The sequence below is a fragment of the Podarcis bocagei genome, assembly GCF_964188305.1.
Source record: "Podarcis bocagei genome assembly, chromosome: 12".
NCBI lineage: Eukaryota > Metazoa > Chordata > Lepidosauria > Squamata > Lacertidae > Podarcis > Podarcis bocagei.
In genome coordinates this window covers 36,981,406-37,001,537 of record NC_138137.1, presented here as the reverse complement: position 1 = coordinate 37,001,537, position 20,132 = coordinate 36,981,406, and the positions used below count along the sequence as shown (strand labels likewise).

At 42.9% G+C, this 20,132-nt stretch overlaps 1 protein-coding gene across 1 annotated transcript in view; it reads left to right on the top strand.

Annotated features, from left to right (window-relative positions):
* ST8SIA6 (ST8 alpha-N-acetyl-neuraminide alpha-2,8-sialyltransferase 6) overlaps positions 1 to 19,922 on the top strand; it is a 53,112-nt gene extending 33,190 nt beyond the window's left edge. Inside the window, exons 5-9 of the mRNA XM_081163285.1 lie at positions 3,428 to 3,572; positions 4,984 to 5,093; positions 5,933 to 6,025; positions 15,025 to 15,499; positions 16,092 to 19,922. Of these exons, the coding sequence (XP_081019411.1) occupies positions 3,428 to 3,572; positions 4,984 to 5,093; positions 5,933 to 6,025; positions 15,025 to 15,493 (817 nt within the window). The 3' untranslated portion in view covers positions 15,494 to 15,499; positions 16,092 to 19,922. The remainder of the gene's footprint in view (positions 1 to 3,427; positions 3,573 to 4,983; positions 5,094 to 5,932; positions 6,026 to 15,024; positions 15,500 to 16,091) is intronic.
* The last annotated feature ends 210 nt before the right edge of the window (positions 19,923 to 20,132 follow it).

Here is a 20,132-nt window from a genome sequence, read left to right as displayed (position 1 = left end):
TTTCACTGCCTGATTTTTAAGCTTTATTTCAGAATACATTCTGTGCTACAGACTGGACACATTTCAGTTGTTTGCTTCAGCCCAGAAGCAGGGAGGCAGCGAAGGCTGGACCTTGAGCCACAGGACAGGGGACCCAAATGACTGCCCAGAAAGCAGCAGGTGATGAGGGCTGTGGCAAACAGACCCCACAACATCACTTTGGCTGGCATGGATGGGCCAGAGCCCCCTGGGACTGGTCTCCTCTTCTTCCCTTTCTTCTTCTTTACTTGGGGGGCTGGCCAGCTAGGCACATCCATGGTTACAGGTGATTTTGTTATTGTTACAGTGGTACCTCGGGTTAAGAACTTAATTCATTCTGGAGGTCCGTTCTTAACCTGAAACTGTTCTTAGCCTGAGGTACCACTATAGCTAATGGGGCCTCCCACTGCCGCTGCGCCACTGCTGCGCTATTTCTGTTCTCATCCTGAAGCAAAATTCTTAACCTGAGGTACTATTTATGGGTTAGCAGAGTCTGTAACCTGAAGCGTCTGTAAAGTGAGGTACCACTGTACTTAAAAATTATGCCTACAGCAAAATGATGCTCATTCCCAGGTAAATGTGCGTAAGCATCAGGCTAATCGGAAGGCAACTGTAGTCATGATGGTGCTGTGATTTAAGCAAGTTTTAAAAAAATAAAATGCAAAATTGCATATATATATATATATATTTAAAAAACATGGTTAGCTTGATCTTTCTTTCTCTCTCCAATGTATCAGGAATGTAGAAACAGTTGTAAAGTACAGAATGGTGGTGTTGGGAGGACAAAAGAAATATTTATTTGCTGCTTTAGAGATTTCAGAAAATCCCAATGGAAACAGAAGCTGAAGTTGTCCATTTTGCCTTATTTGTCCCATATCCAGAATGAAAATCAATCCAACAAATATGCTCAGTATTCACTGTTGCTGTTTTCAGCCTGCAAATGATACGTAATTGTAGGTGTGTCCCGTCCCCCCATTTGCATTGCATTTCCTTTCCATTGAAATGAATTATCCTTTCAACTGAAATGAATGGTGTAGAATAATGTTGCCTTTGTCAGAAACTGAGCTGCAGCAGAACGGAAACAGCACTGCATGCACGGAACACAGGTTGGAACAGACATCCCTGACCACTGGTCCTGTTAGCTAGGGATGATGGGAGTTGTAGTCCCAAAATATCTGGAGGGACGAGTTTGCCTATACCTGGGTTGCAATGTAAAGCGATGCCATCTTACATGCTTAGGTGCTTCACATCTATAGTAATACACATGGCTGTGCAACTTGTTTTAACTGTCTATTAAGACCATGAAGTCCAGGGCCTAAACCTACCTAGCACCATCACCTGGCGGGACAGAATCAGGCAGCTCTGCCTTAACAATAATAAATTGCACATCAATAGCCATGGAGCAAATTGCAATTTGTGCTGCAACATATGAAGCTGATCCATAGGATCTGGCTGCAAGAAAGAGAGATAAGACGGATGAGCTCAGTCTCAGTCTACAAAAACAGCAGGAATGGCTCTAGGGTACACAGAAAATATTTGCTCATTAGATAATGCAATTTTTTTCTGTAAACATCAGAACTGGTCTGATGCAGCCTGCCTCACACAACCTGTGAGTTTGCCAACAGTGAAAACCTTTAGTTTAATAAGGGTGCCATTGTTAGCCTGAGTCTATTTTAATGAAAATTTTGCCATCGCTGGTTTTATGAGTTGTGTTTGTTTTAAACCTTAGTATTTCTTCTGTTCTGTAATTTTATTTTGCTTGACTTTGGACATTTTAATGATTAGAAAAGCAACTTATTTGTTTCATAAAGCATTATAAACGATAATAATCTCATGCAAAGTCCAATGTCAAGGATGGTTAAGTTGCTGGGAATTTAACTGAAGGGACCTCTACTCATTGTATATGATCCCCCCAAAAAAGAAAATGTGTCTACTGCAGAACGTCATCAAGTTTTATTGTGTTTATTGATCTCTCAAGAAAGAAAAATGAATAATTTCAAACTGCTCTTCTGTTATTCCCTCCGTGGCACAGCGTTGCATCGCATTAATATCGCACTGCCTGACTGTGTTTTATCACATTAGCTAGACCATAACATTAATTAGAAACAATTCTTTTCTTATTAGTTCTGAAATCTTCTTTTATGCTAGACTGTTTCCGATTATATTGAAGCATTCCCTTTTATGCTGGGGGCAATAAAGAAGAGGGGCGCACCATCATTGCTAATGAACGTTATCCATCACAAAGGCATTTCATTTGATGCTCAAATCTTGAAAGCCCAAACGTGCACTGTGCTGCCCTAAACTTCTCTCTGGATTGCATGCGAACACTCCAGAATACCTTTGGAAAGCAGGAATTCAGCTTAGAGCTGCATCGAAATGGTCAACTTCATGGGTTCAACTTCATATTTTTCTGCCATGACTTAACATTGGCAGCTTTGCACCATATTCTTCATGGTAGTGACTGGGCTGGTCAAAGCATGAATGAAATTTTTAAAAAATAAAATTGCTGGCACAACAGACAGCCAAGAGAGCTGGTGGAAGCAGCATGAATGCAAAGCACTTCCTACATATTCAAGCACTTTCTCGGGGAGTGGGGGACACAAATGTTCAGTTTAAAAATGGAAGTTTTTTCTTTCCAGGGAAGTAGTTTTGTATTCAAAGCACTTCCACAGAGCCTTGAATGCAAACTTTTTCTGCAGAGGGAGAAATGCTCTAGTGTTAGGAGTGCCTTCATTTAATGGAGGGGTTTTCCACACTTCCCTCCAAGTGGTTTTGCCTTTGCCCTGATGCTGCCTCCCCCCCCCCGCAAAAAACTAAATCAGAACAGCAATCAAAAACCTGATTGCTGTTTTCCAAAGCAACTTGGCAAATGGAGGCATAAATGACCCCTCACAATCTCATGACCATTAGTTGAAGGGAGCTTCTTTGAAGTTTCATTTTCATTGTTGATCAGCTAAAATGGAAAAAAGTAAAGTCTCAGACTTAGAGCCTAAAAGGATACAACACAAAAGGAAAGTGGATTGGAAGGAAGGAGGAAATAAGGAAAGTCAGATGCAAGTTCTTTGTTCCAAGTTCTTCTGATGACTATCTGGCGTGGAAAAATTCAAAGAAAAAACTGTGCCTCTTTGCTGTATGGATGGGGTGGTTCCTCACCCCTTTTCTTTCCTCCTTTAATGGAGTCTCCTGGGGCGGCTTCTGCCAGGTGACAGGAGATGGAGGGAGGAGCCTGGCTTCTCAGCAGAGCTGTTCGTGGTCTTGCATCCCTCCTCTTCCCTCCTCTATTACAATCGGATGCACTGGGTGCTGCCAAGGGCCACGCGTAATAAAAGCTGGTTTTGTTTTGTGTTTCTTTGCCGCCTCCACAACATTTATTATGCTGATCATTTATTTATTTGTTGTTGTTGTCCAGGTCAGAGCTTGCCTCGTGCTGCGATGCCGCTCACAACTTTATCGCTTCTCAAAATAACACCCCGCTGGGAAGCAACATGAGTTATGAAGTGGACAACAAGAAAACCATTCACATCACAGAGGATATATTCAGAATGCTGCCTGAGGTAATAAGAGTTTCTTGGATGGTTTCATGGCCATAAAAATGTAATCTAAAAGACACACACACACCTTCAATCCTTTGGTATTCTGTGGGTGCCTCCAGAACCAGTATTTTGCAAGAAGGACTCAAGCACATATCAAGAAATGTAGGTTTGTGTAATTAAAGTGGATTAAAGCAATCTGTTGCCTTAGTGCAGCAAATCACTTAAAAAACAACTTTTTGTGATTAGGAAAGTGATGGGGAAATCCATTGGAAAGGGTGGGATGAATGAATGATTAATTGTTAAATGCATTAGTATCCAACAAGCAACTCAGGATGAAAGCAGGAGGAATGCTCTGTGCCATATAAGCTCTCCACAAATAAATCAGAATAAACAATCAATAAAGTCGGCATAGTTGAACCTCCATGCAGGCAAATCAAGATGAATACTCAATCAAGTGGGGCATCTACAGGAAACCTCTGTGGTGCTGTCCCTCAATACTTTTGCTCTATTAAATATTCCTCTTTTTTTCTTCAGTTATCAGTAACCTAATAGCCAGAGTTCTGTGGGTGATGGGCCAATCAGAACCAAAATTCCCAAAGAAGCCCAGTCAAGAGCAACACAAAAAAGGTGTAAAGCGAAACAACCACGTCAAAGCAGAAATTAACACAGTTTAAGGCAAATGTCATAGGATACAGAGAGCCACGAAATGATCCCCACATAGTTGAAAGCCACCACCCTAACACTCCAGTTAAGATAGCAATTAAAAAGTATAATCAATGTGTTGTATTCAAAGTTAGTTCTGCTCAAAGTAGATTCACTGAGATCAATTAACATGGCTTACTTGGGTCCATTAATTTCAATAGGTCTATTCCAAGTAGGACTTAAAAGACCTGGGGCTCTAAAACATTTTTTGCTTGGTGCCTAAAGAATGTTAACAAAGGCAGCAAGGTGAGCCTCTCTGGAAAGGACATTCCACAGAAGAGGACATCTCCTTTGGAGCCACCCTCTGCATCTCAGATTGTGGGGGCCCTTGAAGAAGAAGGGTCTCAGCTGATGATCTCAGGGCCCATAGTTCAGTGGTAGAGCATCTGCTTTGCGTGCAGAAGATCCCAGGATCAATCCATGGCATCCTCATGTTGGGTTGGGATAGACCCCTGCCTGGAACCCTGGAGAGCTACTGTCAGTGTAGACAATAATGGGTTAGAAGGAATAACAGCCAGATCCTGTATAAAGAGTTCTTCCTGTGTTCCTAGGCATATCTGGCTGATTCCAGCGTCTCCTAGTTGTGAAGGCTCCATCATCATTTTCAGACCAATGATCAATAAATAACTTTTATATCAGCTTATTAGAATTAGTGGTGGTGGACACAGGACCTATGAACTCTTGGTTCTGCTATGCAAGGACAGAGTGCACCCGTTGTTTTTGTTTTCAGTCACAGCCCCTGGATTACCCATTCAAGAACTGTGCCGTGGTTGGAAATGGGGGGATCCTCAAGAACTCCAGCTGTGGAGCAGAAATTGATAAATCCGACTTTGTATTTAGGTAAGAAACTCTAAACTGTGATGCGTGCAATAGCTTGCACAGGGACATAGGCACTCTGACACCGGCATCCTTATTTTTGCAGTTTTTCTTGCCCATTTTCATAAGCCTCAGACATGTTATCAGACGTGCATGATTTCTACTTAAGGACAAATTTCTGGCCACTTTGAAGAGCAGAAATGTGCTCTGAAATATGGAAGTAGCTTACACGAGCATATTTGTGGTCAGTTCCTAGGTGACATTTCTGTTCTCTTAGGGTCTGTGAGAGCTGAGGCTAATAGTAGCGAGAGAGAAGAAATTCAACACCCCCTCCCTGTTTGCTGTGGTTCAGACAAAAATGTCCCGATGATGATGGTGATGATGAAACCTGGCAATGGCATCTGCATTTAGTGCCACATCTAGGTTTGCTTTTGTTACGAGAATGGCTACTATGCACAGAAAGAGGGGTCTCCTGTTCTTCATTAGAAAGAATTTGGGCAGAAAAGAAGTACGGCAGTAGAGAGAAAATGCTGGTCTTTCAGCAAACCCTGTTGCCCTGTCTCTCCCCGCCACTGTTGTGTGTGTGTAAATATCTACATCAGGATCTGCTGTCCCTGTGGATCCTGCCACCTGAGGCAGTCTCCTTACCTTGCCTCATGGCTGGACTGGCCCTGTGTGTACAATATTTACAGCAGATGCATGTTGAAAGTCCCACTGCAGACAGTAGCGCTTGCTTCCTAGTTACGTGTGCCTAGGACTGCAGCTGTAGGGAACAGACTCAAGTGCCATGTCGAAAAGATGTCTGGATGCTATAACAATGGGATGTTTGAAGTGGCTCCTAAATGGCTCTTGTAAAACTTCAGGTGTAACCTTCCCCCAACAATGGGAAGCATCAGTCAAGATGTTGGCAACAAGACAAACCTTGTGACAGTCAACCCGAGCATCATAGCACAGAAGTGAGTATGACTGCAATGTTTTTTGTGTGACTCGTGTTTAATTGCTTGATTCTCCATTAGAGAAACGCATCGGCATGTCACCACTACAGCCACTGAATTGCAATTGCTTCGTTAGCGGTCCCAAGCTCCCTTTTAACTGGCAGCCTAATGCAGATTGAAAGCCCTTAAGCTTTTCGTGCTTTTGGAAAGAGCTGGAGCTTTGGTGAAAGGAATAAAGCTGCCATTTGTGTTTTTCTCCCACAAATTCTCAGCTGTGCAGCAAGGACGGTTTTACAAAAATCATAGCCACCATCTAAATCAGGGGTGACCATGGGGGGGGGGGTTGCATGCTAATGGTGGGGCAGGGGCAGAACGAGGGGTTGGGGGGAAATTTGATTCAGTTCCCATTTCAAGGCTAATCTACCTAATTCACATTATCCAACACACTACTGTCTTTTGAAATTCACACTTCTCCAAATGTTGCAATGCTGTGCTCCAGCCAAGTAATTTTTACCAGGGTGAGGGTGTGCATAGAAATGCAAATATTAGTGAAAGTAACGTTTTGTTAGGGGAAATGACATTGTGAAAAAATGTGTTCATTGGCTTAAACTATGTACAAAAATATGTATATTAGGAGAAATTCACACTAAGATACACTGAATTTTCATGAGGACATGAAACAACGGTCTGTTGTTAATACTGAGGCATCAGGCATAAGCCTGCATTTTATTAATGTTTGATCAGGACTTGTATATTAAAGAGGGCTTAGATTTTCAAAAGTAGATTTTCAAATGTTTCATGCCAGGCAAGAAGGCTAGCTGCTTAAGAAAACAGTGTTTTCCTCCTCTTAGACAAGGGGCCCCTTTTGATTGATAGCAGAAAGCAATTCTCAAAGTCATAAAAGCTGAAATTACAGACTGAGTAATGACACTGACCCTACATGTTACAGAAGATAACAAAGGCAGAGATAAATATAATTAGGAATGGGCAAATAGTAAAATGATACCATGGGCCTCTCTTAAACCTTGAGCTGTATTTTCTAAGGCCAGAGGCAAATGGGGAGAAGCATCTAGCTGACAGAGAAAGAGAGGCTTTTTTGGGAAGTCTTTTTAAAACTGTTTCTTTCTTAAACTGAGAGAAAAGGCAACTGGCTTGGCTGGGGAAAAAGAAGCTTCTTCCTATTTTATTTTGAGGCTGGAAAGGAGGGTGAAAGGGGGAGGTGTAAACTAAAGAGCCTTCTTTAAAAACTGTTTTTTTTACTGAGTTCCTTCCTTTCTACTTTGAGAAGCTTTATTCTTTTAAAAGGTTACCTATGATAATGTATGAAATATATTAGCTTAAATATATTGGCTTAAATGTAATTATGCAAAGGATTTAACAAATGCTAGAAGAGTTGTATTTATCCTGGAATTAAGTCAGCCAGCAGTTTAGCCCCCCTGCCAGACAGGAAGACGCCATCAAATGCTGTCCTGATATATTAGCTGTCAGACATTTGTTTAGAAACCTTCAAATGAAGGATATCTTTCAATGTTGATGTGAAACTCAAGATCCTTGACATATGTTTAAGATAAAAATTTAAGATTAACCATTTGTTTTAGAAGGCAATAGGGCAGGGAGGGCAAGAGGTGAGCTGGTAATTAAGATTCCTTGTTGAGACACATGTAAGATATATTACTACTTATTTGTCATTTATAGATGTAACAATATATAGCTCTTTGTCCTCCATATAAGGACAGGAGGATATGGGTGTATCTTTTTGTGATTGGTTCTAGCAATCAGCCAATAGGAAATCCAACCAGGCTGATTGGACAGAGGCAGCCACAGGAGGAGCAAAGGGGGCTGGATTAAGGGGATATAAGTGCTGGCCATAATGGCAGGAGCCCAGGCCAGAGCTTGGTAACCATATACCACTGTGCCTCTCATTTATTTGTCTGACAAATAAATAATTATTTTAATTTCTCTATTGCTGCGTTGAATATTTCATTCCAGCTAAGCGTTAACCACAAGCAGGGTGCTACATTTTATGGTGCTCCTGTGACTCGGATAAGTGGTCTGCTGGAACGCAGCCCCTTCGCCTCACTGGGCGGGGTACAAGAGAGAAGACAACTGATTGCCTACCCAGCGCGCACTGGGAAAAATTTTTCCAGGGGAACGCAGCAGTCTCGTCTGTCTGATACCCTGCTCACTGGCGGCGACGGACCGGGGGGAAACGGAACCAACCAAGGGTAAGTGCACAAAGGGATTTTTGGCCCTCCAATTAACTGGGAGGAAGAGAAGTCTTGATCAAACTTCTGCGTCTCAGTAAGTGGGAACTGAGTACGCTAGGTGGTTGGATACATCAGATGGTGATCTGGTGGGGGAAAAGGGAAGAATGGGAGGTAGTGTGTGGTGAAGTATCTAGCGCATTGTATGTGTGAGAAAGTACAGAGCAATCTGTAGCTGACCTGAGTGTGGAGTGGGTAGTACTTCGGTTCCCAGTGAGGCGACTCCATCTGGGCAAGGAAACCCACGAAGCGTGTGTGTGAGTGACTGAGTGGATACTTCACAGGGCCATACAATGGGAGTTGGGGGTTCAAAAGGGGAAAATACACCTCTTGAATGTATGTTAAATAATTTTAAGAAAGCCTTCTCAGGGGCGTATGGAGTCAAAATGACGCCAGAGCGCCTGAGAACGTTATGTGAATTAGAGTGGCCGAAGCAAAATACTGAATGGCCATCTCAAGGAACCTTTGATATAAATTTAGTAAGCAAACTTTGGTCTAACATCGCCAAAGAAATTGGAGGGTGCCCAGAACAATTTTCATATATAGATTCCTGGCTGAGCACATTAAATAAAAATCCTCCATGGATAAGGGAATGCAAAGTCCAACGATGCAAATTATTGGCTGTAAAAGCCGAAGCTAGGAAAGGAATCTTGCCAAATAAACTCAAACCCATTTTTGAGGGACCAGAGGAAGAGCTGCTTCCACCTCCACCTTATGCTCCACATCGAAGGGAGCCTAATCCAAACACTCCACCAGTTGTAACCCCAAGGCAAGAAAGTGGAATGAATAATGGGGCTGGAGTCACAGAACTTGATTCCTTGATAGATTATGATAAATATCTTCAGGAGGCATTGGAGGCCTATAATAAAGCCCAAGCAGAAGTGGTTATTCCATCTGTGAGTCCCAGTAGAACTCCATCTACAGTCTCTTTTAGTGAAACAACTGATTGCCTACCCCAAACCCCTGTACATCCAAGTCCTAGAGAATTATTACAGAAGTTACAGGGAGACCTTAATCGGTCAGCAAGCAATACAGCCAGGCGTATAAAGCTGCTAAAAGAACGCCTTGGGACAAATACCATCCCCTATGATTTGAGGCCCCTAGAGCAAGGCGAAGAGAAAGATCACGTAGTAGCCCCTCTCAGAAGAGTATTTGATGCACTTGAGGAGCCTGTGCTGGTTAACGGGCAACTCGGACCACGGCCACCTCGAACTTCGACCCTGCAATATATTCCATTCACGACTACGGATCTGATGAATTGGAAAACACACACCCCATCTTTCGCAGAAAAACCTCAGGCTATGATGGACTTGGTGACTTCAATAATAAATACTCATAGTCCTACTTGGACAGATTGCCGCCAGCTCCTGAATACTCTGTTCACCACTGAGGAAAGGAGAGACATAATTGAAAAGGCACAGATATATTTGCGTGAGCAGGCCAGAGTGGGAAATATTTTTAATATTGACCGTCATCTCCAAGACAACTTTCCCTTGGAAGATCCTAATTGGGATCCAAACAATGTAATTCACCTGGCCAGGCTTACCACCTATCGCCAGACGCTTGTGCAAGGTATCCGCAGGGCATGCCAGAAGCCCACTAATATGTCTAAAGTCTCAGAAGTAGAACAGAAACCAAATGAGAGTCCAGGAGACTTTTTAGAGAGGCTGCAAGAAGCCTATCGTATATGGACTCCTTTTGACCCTGAAGCCCCTGAAAACAGCAGAATGATTACTGCTACATTTGTGGCCCAGTGCGCTTCTGACATTCGTAAGAAAATTCAGAAATCAGAAGGATGGGAAGGGATGCTGATGAGCCAAATTATGGCCATTGCACGCCGAGTTTATCGGAATAGGGATGAGGCTGAGAAGCAAGAGAAGAAGAAGTGGCAGAAGGAAAAGATGGTGATGCTAGCCACAGCAGTGATGTGTTACCCATAACACACTGTTTCGTGTTCGGTGTGCACCCACAAAAAGACTTAAGTTGTCACCTTTTGAGCTCCTGTATGGGAGACCGCCCTCCTTTGTTCAGGATATTTCAGCTGATCTTAAACAAATAGGAGACCATGTGACACAGGGACAAGTGCAATCTCTCTCCCGTGTTTTTGTTTCTCTTAACAGGTGGGCCCTCGAGCGCACGCCGTGCAGCATTGCCGAGCCGATTCATCAGTTCCAGGCTGGCGATAGCGTATGGGTGAAAGAGTGGAAACGTGATCCACTTGCACCTAAGTGGCGTGGACCTTACACCGTCTTGCTCTCTACTCCAACAGCGGTGAAGGTAGCTGAGGTGACCCCCTGGATTCATCACTCCCGTTTGAAGAAATCCGAAGGCAGTTGGACGTGCAAAGGTGACCCCTCTAATCCTCTTAAACTGACTCTCTCCAAAAACCCCTGTATCTAGCCCTACCGGGAACGGGCTAGGTCACGGGCAACATTTGACGACCGGCCTGCTGCAGCCACAACCTGGAAGCTGGCTGACCTGCACACGCCTGAAGCTTGAGGAGCATCTGAACCAGCGATTGTGAAAGGAAAGATTCTCTTATACAATTAATTGACTGCCCACCCCCTTGTGGAACAATTATCAGAGATATTACTCATTGGGGATCCTCGGGATATATGTTTTGGTCTTGGTGGTTCCCCATTTCTGTCACTGGGGGAATTATATTGGGACTAATATTTATTTGCTATCACAATAAGGTAATCTTTTGTGGGAGGAATGCATATGCTAGACATCAACATGATTCTATTAATCCTGATCCCTTGGGAAGGGGAAGGGTCCTTGAATCTGACCAAATTGACTAAATATGGATTCCGCCATGACCACAATATGTGGGTAGGTTTAGCTGAAATGGTAGCCAATGTTGCAAATAGGACCAATTGCCTTGTTTGCTCTCTCGGGCCAGATGATTCAGAGGGAGGTATGCCCTTATTACCGATACCATTAGATGCCATTGGTATGGTAAGCGAAATACCACACCAAACAGAAGTACAGAATTTCCCCGGATGGAACTCAACTAAACCATTACGAGTTATACCTGTACAAGGGGAATTCTGTGTACATAAATCATCAAATGCAGCTGATTCTACCATGATAGGCTCTTCTCATTGTCACTATACTTGGGATAATATTAAGAATACCTGGGCACACGATACTACCTATCGAACTCGGGATGCCTTGCCCTGTGCACCTCCTTTTATTCATGCATGGAAAGTGGTATGGAACATAACTGTGACAGAAAAAGGCAATCTAACATACTGCACTGTGAACTCTCTACCTCTTTTGCTATTTCGCCTTCTGTACTCCACGTACCAAAGACCTCAGACACGATGGTTGTGGTGGATATGTGGAGAATGGGCATACAAGAAACTCCCCTCCAAATGGAGTGGGACTTGTTTCCTGGGATGGGTATTACCACCAATGTGGATTATGCCCACTAATTTGGCCAAGCGTACACGAAGAAACGCTGATATTTCTCATATAGCAGGAGGAAGTACCCAAAGTTGGAGCGGTACTGATGATTGGCCACCAGAGCGCATTATAGCCTATTATGATCCTGCCTCCTGGAATCCTGGTGAGCTCATACAAGGGGCACGGGATCCTATTTATAATCTAAACAGAATAATTCGATTGCAAGCAGTAGTGGAACTTGTAACCAATGCAACGGCCCGGAGTTTGAGACTTATTGCACAACAGTTGGATGAAAGTAGAGCCGCCATTTTGCAGCTGAAAATGGGAATGGATTATGTACTTGCCAAGCAGGGAGGCCTATGTGGAGTCTTGAACTTGACAGGGAATGCCTGTTGCTTTAACATTTCAGATAATGGTGAGGCAATCCGTGTGTTGGCCACAAAGATGGAGAATATAGCACATGTCCCAGTACAAACATGGGAAGGATGGGATATGGGATGGCTCACCAATTGGTTACCTAATGTCACAGGACTCAAAGGGATACTATTGTCTTGCTTGTTTTTCTTGACAGTAGTGGTAATGGTTTTATGTATGATGCCATGTATCATTTCATGTTTTAGAAGTACAATTAGCAAGATGGTTTCAAATGAAACTCTACCTCATATCATGGCCCTATACAGAGCTTTACCTCAGGAATATGATGAAGGTCAAGCTATCAAGGACACTTGGGATGAAGGTCCTTGAGCTTGAAAGGGGGGAATGAGGCATCAGGCATAAGCCTGCATTTTATTAATGTTTGATCAGGACTTGTATATTAAAGAGGGCTTAGATTTTCAAAAGTAGATTTTCAAATGTTTCATGCCAGGCAAGAAGGCTAGCTGCTTAAGAAAACAGTGTTTTCCTCCTCTTAGACAAGGGGCCCCTTTTGATTGATAGCAGAAAGCAATTCTCAAAGTCATAAAAGCTGAAATTACAGACTGAGTAATGACACTGACCCTACATGTTACAGAAGATAACAAAGGCAGAGATAAATATAATTAGGAATGGGCAAATAGTAAAATGATACCATGGGCCTCTCTTAAACCTTGAGCTGTATTTTCTAAGGCCAGAGGCAAATGGGGAGAAGCATCTAGCTGACAGAGAAAGAGAGGCTTTTTTGGGAAGTCTTTTTAAAACTGTTTCTTTCTTAAACTGAGAGAAAAGGCAACTGGCTTGGCTGGGGAAAAAGAAGCTTCTTCCTATTTTATTTTGAGGCTGGAAAGGAGGGTGAAAGGGGGAGGTGTAAACTAAAGAGCCTTCTTTAAAAACTGTTTTTTTTACTGAGTTCCTTCCTTTCTACTTTGAGAAGCTTTATTCTTTTAAAAGGTTACCTATGATAATGTATGAAATATATTAGCTTAAATATATTGGCTTAAATGTAATTATGCAAAGGATTTAACAAATGCTAGAAGAGTTGTATTTATCCTGGAATTAAGTCAGCCAGCAGTTTAGCCCCCCTGCCAGACAGGAAGACGCCATCAAATGCTGTCCTGATATATTAGCTGTCAGACATTTGTTTAGAAACCTTCAAATGAAGGATATCTTTCAATGTTGATGTGAAACTCAAGATCCTTGACATATGTTTAAGATAAAAATTTAAGATTAACCATTTGTTTTAGAAGGCAATAGGGCAGGGAGGGCAAGAGGTGAGCTGGTAATTAAGATTCCTTGTTGAGACACATGTAAGATATATTACTACTTATTTGTCATTTATAGATGTAACAATATATAGCTCTTTGTCCTCCATATAAGGACAGGAGGATATGGGTGTATCTTTTTGTGATTGGTTCTAGCAATCAGCCAATAGGAAATCCAACCAGGCTGATTGGACAGAGGCAGCCACAGGAGGAGCAAAGGGGGCTGGATTAAGGGGATATAAGTGCTGGCCATAATGGCAGGAGCCCAGGCCAGAGCTTGGTAACCATATACCACTGTGCCTCTCATTTATTTGTCTGACAAATAAATAATTATTTTAATTTCTCTATTGCTGCGTTGAATATTTCATTCCAGCTAAGCGTTAACCACAAGCAGGGTGCTACAATACATGAAGAACCGGACTTAAGACTAGAAAAACAAGAAACTAAACTTCAGGTTTTTTGCCCATCCTTAAGTCTGAACCTTCACTCTCTCTTTTTCTGCCACCCCCATTTTCTCTCCTCTGTCTCAGCCTCTCCTTTGTCTCTTTCCCCCTTTTCCAGCAGGCTGCAGCAGGTGGGACATATTGCTTTTGCAAAGGTTCTGAAATAATCACTTGCAGAGGACTTCTGCCATCCCAGATCTAAATGGCAGTCAGGTTCTGCTTACAGAATCTGCTACCTTTCACATTCACCAAGTTTTTTTATGTGTGTGTGTGCATAGAAACTATATAAACCACTTGAGAGAGAGAAAAAGTCTCCAAGTAGCTCAAAGTACTGGCCTAGCTCACATGTGGCACTAAGCCAAACTATGTATGGTTTAACATGAACAAGCAATCATGCTAGTGCACAGTTTTTTAAAAAAACACACCTACTTCTCCTTTGCCACACCATTGGGAGCTAAGGTTTGCTTTAGTGTTGCGACTGAATCCAGTCATGTGGTTTCACTCCAAGCTTGTGGTTTAGTGCTTGTGGTTACTTTGTAGGAAAGAAACCATGAGCTCAGGCACTCATGATCCATAACAAAAGACAAACCATAGCTTGCTTCCTAGTAGTGGAGCAGCAGCAGGACTGTGAGAGAAGTGAAGTGGCCTCATTTTTCTTACTGTGCACCACCACACTTGCTTGTTGTTGTGTTTGCTATTATTTATTAAATTTACATACTGCTAAACTATAGTTTGGCTTAGCATTGCACACGAACACCACCACCATAACTCAGTACAGCAGCTAGTTTTGCCATACAAATCAAGTTGATTAGATAATAAATAGCAAGTAAACAGAAATGGGGCGATTGGCTCCTTACAGAACAACATTTAGTCTTCCTTTCTATGTTATTTGCTTCCAGGGGTGGGGTGCGGGAACAGTTTGCAAATAATATGGAATTGCGCTATATTCCATGATATTTCTGGAAGCGGCTTTTGCATCGTGTAAAAGCTTAAATATAATATGAAAATTAAGGAAACGTCAGGAAAATGGAACAAAATATCATGTGAAAGCAGCTGGAGTCTCACAGGACTGAACAGGGTACTGCTCCTGTTGTTTTTACAGGTGGGATTTAATTCTCATTCTGTTTCCAGTGGTGAGCGATTTATAAAATATAATAATTGACCCCACTCAGTCACACCCAGAATATCTGTACTGATGAAAATTTTCACATGTCTTTTCGTCTCTGCAGATATAACAAACTGAATGAAAAGAAACTCACCTTCCTGGAGAACATTGCAAGCTATGGTGAAGCTTTCCTTTTGCTCCCTGCCTTTTCCTTCAGGAGCAACACAGCAGCTTCTTTCAAAGTGCACCAAACTCTGAAAGAGTTCAGGGCAAAGCAGGAGGCCATATTTTTCTATCCCAGATATCTCAGAAATCTTGCCCAGTTCTGGAGGACTAAGGGCGTCAAAGCCTATCGGTTGTCTTCAGGCTTTATGATCACCAGTGCAGCTGTGGAACTGTGCGAGAACGTGAAGCTCTACGGCTTCTGGCCTTTCTCAAAAAGCATCGAGGGCACGCCTATCAGCCACCACTACTACGACAACCAGCTACCCAAGCCTGGCTTCCATGCAATGCCCAAAGAGTACAGCCAGATTCTCCAGCTCCATGGAAGGGGTATCCTCAAGCTGCAGTTTGGCAAATGTCTAACTGACTAGGCCAAGGTAGGTTTCTTTGTGGGAATGTCCTGCATTTCATTAAGCCAGGGGAGTCCCATGCCTCGCATCAGGGATGGGGAACCTGTGTCCTTCCAGATGTTCTTGGACTACAATTCCCATCAGCCCCAGCCAGCATGGCCAATGGTCATGTACGATGGGAGTTGCAATCCAGCAACATCCGGAGGGCTAAAGTTTCCCCACTTCAAATGTTTTAGGCAGAAAATTCCAGCCTGGCCCGGATGTTTTTGCAATGATTGAGCCTGCCATGTAAATTGCCGGGCAGCCCTATAAGGTGGCCATTTCTTGCTTTAAAATAAAAAGTGAGAGTGGCCAAAATTACATTATATTTGATTAATCACCAAATGCCAGAGAAGCAATATGGGATTTTAAATTGAGACAAAACTGAAGTGACTTGTCTGACTGCTCATTCATCAGTGAAGTGATGCAAGCTGATTTATTCATTTGGACTTCTCTTTAACCCCTCACCCTTTTTAACCCAGAGGCAGATAAATGCCAACTGTAGCTTGTGATGCACATGTGGTACGGTTTGCTCACAAATTAATAATGGTAGTGGCATATTTTCTTGTTTCAATTCCAGAGTGATGATTGCTAAGAAGAGAATTTGTATGCACCGCTGCGGTTTGATGTTGGATTTGATCAAATGTCAACTTGTGAGCATTAAATTGTGCTACTATAAGTCAGAAGTATTTTACACTTCAGGATGGCAGCCTTTTCCTTTTTTTCCTACCATAGTGGCGTGTGTGACTTTAGATTATTGTAACCTGCCCTTTTTCTTACATGGAAACAAAATTTTTACAAAACCCAGAATATCCACGAGAGAGAACAAAGCCAAATCTCAGGATGATAGCTGGCAGTTACATTCGTAAAACTATTTATTGTTTTTGTTTATGCCATCTAAGAAGCGGTCTGTCTTAGTATCTTGCAGCTATAATATGACTGCACCATTTTGCTGATCTGCAAACAATTACACGTGGTTGCATCTTCAGGTGGCAGTCTGAAGCGCCGCAGCCCACAAACAGTTTTACCTCCTCATTGTTGTATCCAAAAGAGTGTGATCCAGCTCTCTTACATTTTGTCATAGTGATTTCTTTAAACACGGAGAAAGGGCTTGAATACCTACTTGAGCATCTGAACAAGATGTGACAGGCCAGCTAATTTATCCTTTATTCTCACTTGTGGCATCAGAGCTGGAGTCGGGGGGGGGGGGACTGTCCAAAACAACAAAGTGCAACAAGGAAATACAAGCAATTTTATTTCCGCCTCCCCTTTTTCGTTTAAAGAGACACCCACACCCACTTCGTAGTTGAGCTGAAGAGGTGTGTGGACAGCAGATCTGTCTGTTGAAAGCCAGGCATTCTCCAGGCATACAGTGTAGTGTTCCAATTTTAAGAGCAAGTGGGACTTGTGGGTGAGGAGCATGAAATATTCCCCTTGCCTGTGTGAGGAGCACAAAATTCTCCCCCCTGCCTATGGCTTACCTCCTTGCAGTTTGACCTCCAAGGTGATGCTGCCTCCAACTGGACTTAAGTTCTGGAAGTTAGCCCTACTGGGAGGAAATTATGGACTACACAGATGACATAATGGAGGGAGGCAAGTTAGAAGGTAAAACAAAATTAGGTTGTTAATTGTTGGCCTATGTGTTAGGATGGGGCTGTGGGCAGGACTCTGAGGTGAGCCAGGAGCTCAGGAAAACCTTGTTGCTCAAAAGGGCTAACTGGAATAGGACACTGTCTCATGTTCCTTTCTATCTAGTTTAAGTGAGTAGAGTTAGTTCAGGTCTGAGGGTGCTTCACAGAGAAACTGCCACCTGAACTTCATGTTCTCACCACACGGGGCAGCTATCCACAGACCCCATCAGCTCATGACAATTTCTGACTTACCAGTTTTCTGTCATGAAAGGTTGCTGTGGTTCCAGGCTCCATCTTGTGCACCTGTGAATCAAGGTATATTTTTCTAAAGCTACATCTGTATCTAATTGATGCATGTTTTACAGAAGATCTTCACACTGGGCTTCTACGTTTAAATTCTTAATGCTCATTTCATCAGACTACCTATTAGAATTAAATTATTTAAAAGCCCTGATTAAATTTTCTTCTATCAGTTTGAGTCAAGAGGGAATAAGGTACATAATGTTACCTAATAAAAAACCATCATATGCCCCTAGAGTAACATTTCCAGGTCATTTGTAGAGCTCTGTCATCTAATAAGGAGCATGACTTCTGAAATAACTCTGTGGATTGAGTCTTCCCTAGGTGAGGAAAACGAGGGAGGGTTCTTTTTCACATGGACATGGACATAGCAATTTCAGAAATGGAGACTAGTTCTATGTTGGGCTTAATTTGGGCAAAACAAGCAGAAAGCAGTCTAACCTAGCTGTGCATGGAAGTCCACTGGGGGCTTGATAAACCCAACTCTTTCCTCCTAGACCGTAAAGAACTGGCTGGGTGTCAAACATCTGGCAGGCCGTAAGACAAAGGCTGGTGTCACAGGGTGTCCTCAGATTACTGGGACACAAGTTTTCCTAACATAAAAGCTCCTAAGCTTTGAAATGGAACAGGCAGTGTACACCTAATACCTGCAATCCACTATGTCAGGGGCCGAATGCTGCCTCCCAAGCCTCTTTCTCTGGCCCTGTGGATTCGCTGCAGACCCCACCCTAGCCCTGCTTTGCATCTTCCTTGAGTGTACTTGCCTGGCTGGGATATGTTCTTGAACCATGAGATTGTGCAGGCAAATGAGTGTAGAAAAAAAACTAGCTTACTGTCCAATGATAAAATTTACAAGAACTGCTCTGCCCACCTGGCAGAGTTCCCTGGCACCACCAACACTGGCATATGGCCTCCAGAAGGTTGCCTGAAAAGAATGTGGCCCTTGGATTGGAAAATGTCCACCACCCCTGCATTGCATGCTAGCACACACACACTCCATACTGCACACTGTTTACATTACTGGACGTATAGTATTACCGGAAACTAGTGCTTTTTCTTCTTCTAAAAAAACAGGTGCCAATACTCACCATGTTGTTGTTACAGTACGTGCCACACTTTTTAACAACAACAAAAAGAGGTGCTGGAATTGTGTACCATTGAGTACCCCCTGAAAAAAAAGCACTGCCGGAAACTGTTTTTTATTTTTAAAGTTTCTCTGCAATCGTCAGTATGGTACTGTGGGTTTAGAATGTGAGGAAATGGGTTGTTGGGACAAGATGTGTCGTCCGCATCTGACACAGGGTGTTTATCTCCCACAGACACAGAATCATAGAATTATAGAATTGCAGAGTTGGAAGGGATCATGAAGGTCATCTTATCCAACCCCCTGCCATGCAGGAATATTTTACTCAACATGGGGCTCGAACTTGCGACCCCGAGATTAGGAGTCTCATGCTCTTCCGACTGAGCTATTGAGCTGTGAATCCCACAGAGGGTCCACTGCTGAACAAGGTCCTTACAGGGAATCCTTATACAGACTCATCTCGCCCTGTGACGACAACAACAGGCATCTGTCTGTTAGTTGAAAGGTTGTCTTTAAAAGACCATTCTACGTATCTCAGTAAATATTTGGATATCCTTTCCTTTCGGCTTGTGATACTATCAGGCTTCACCAACCTGGTGCCCTCTGGCTATTTTGCACTTAAGATTCAATCACATGCCAAAGTGAATGGGGACTGAAGTCTAAAACAGCCAGAGAGGACCGGTTTGCTGTAGGCTGGCCAAGATGGACGAACGTTGCATTTCGGGATATTTATACTTGAAAATTGTAGTAACTACTTGAGGCTTCTTGTCTCCTACAACTCTCACTGTATTGGGACCTCCCTTTTTCATGATACTGTATGAACATAAGAAGAGCCTGCTGGATCAGGCCAATGGCCAATCTAGTCCAGCCAGCTGCCAATGGGAAGCCCAAGCACAGCAGCAGGATCCAAGCACAACGGCCCTCTTCAAACCTAGGATTCCCAGCAGAATTAGAACATAGCCATCATGGCTGGTAGCCAAGGATAGTCTTCTGCTCTAGGAAATCTCCCCCATCGAAAGGTCCAGTGTTGCCAGGAGGCATTGGATGCTTTAAAATCTAAATGTGATATTATGGTCTGTTTGAAACTGTTGCTAAGCGTCTGACTGTATTAATGTATGGATAACTTCTCTTTCTGTGTGATGTATTGAGAGGAGTGCTGTGTCATACTTCTGTTTTTAATTTTATTGTACTTTGAGGTAAAGTTTTATTGTCAGCCAGATGATGTCGTCGATGCTCTGTATTGATGAAGTGCCTCAGTGCCAAAGACTGTTTGCTTTCATGTCATGGTGTATACAGTGGATGTTGCACTCATTGGATGTTGCACTAACTAGATGTGAACTGGAATATTTTTGCAATTTTATTTGGAAATTAAAAAAAAAAACAACGCCTTGTTATAGCCATGTCTTTCACTAGATTATACACATGCCTTCAGCCAGATCAGTAAGACTTCAGTCCTAAACACACTTACTAGACAGTAAGCTTCAAAATGGACTTAAAAAGGTAAAGGGACCCCTGACCATTAGGTCCAGTTGTGGCCGACTCTGGGGTTGTGGCGCTCATCTCGCTTTATTGGCCGAGGGAGCCAGCGTACAGCTTCCGGGTCATG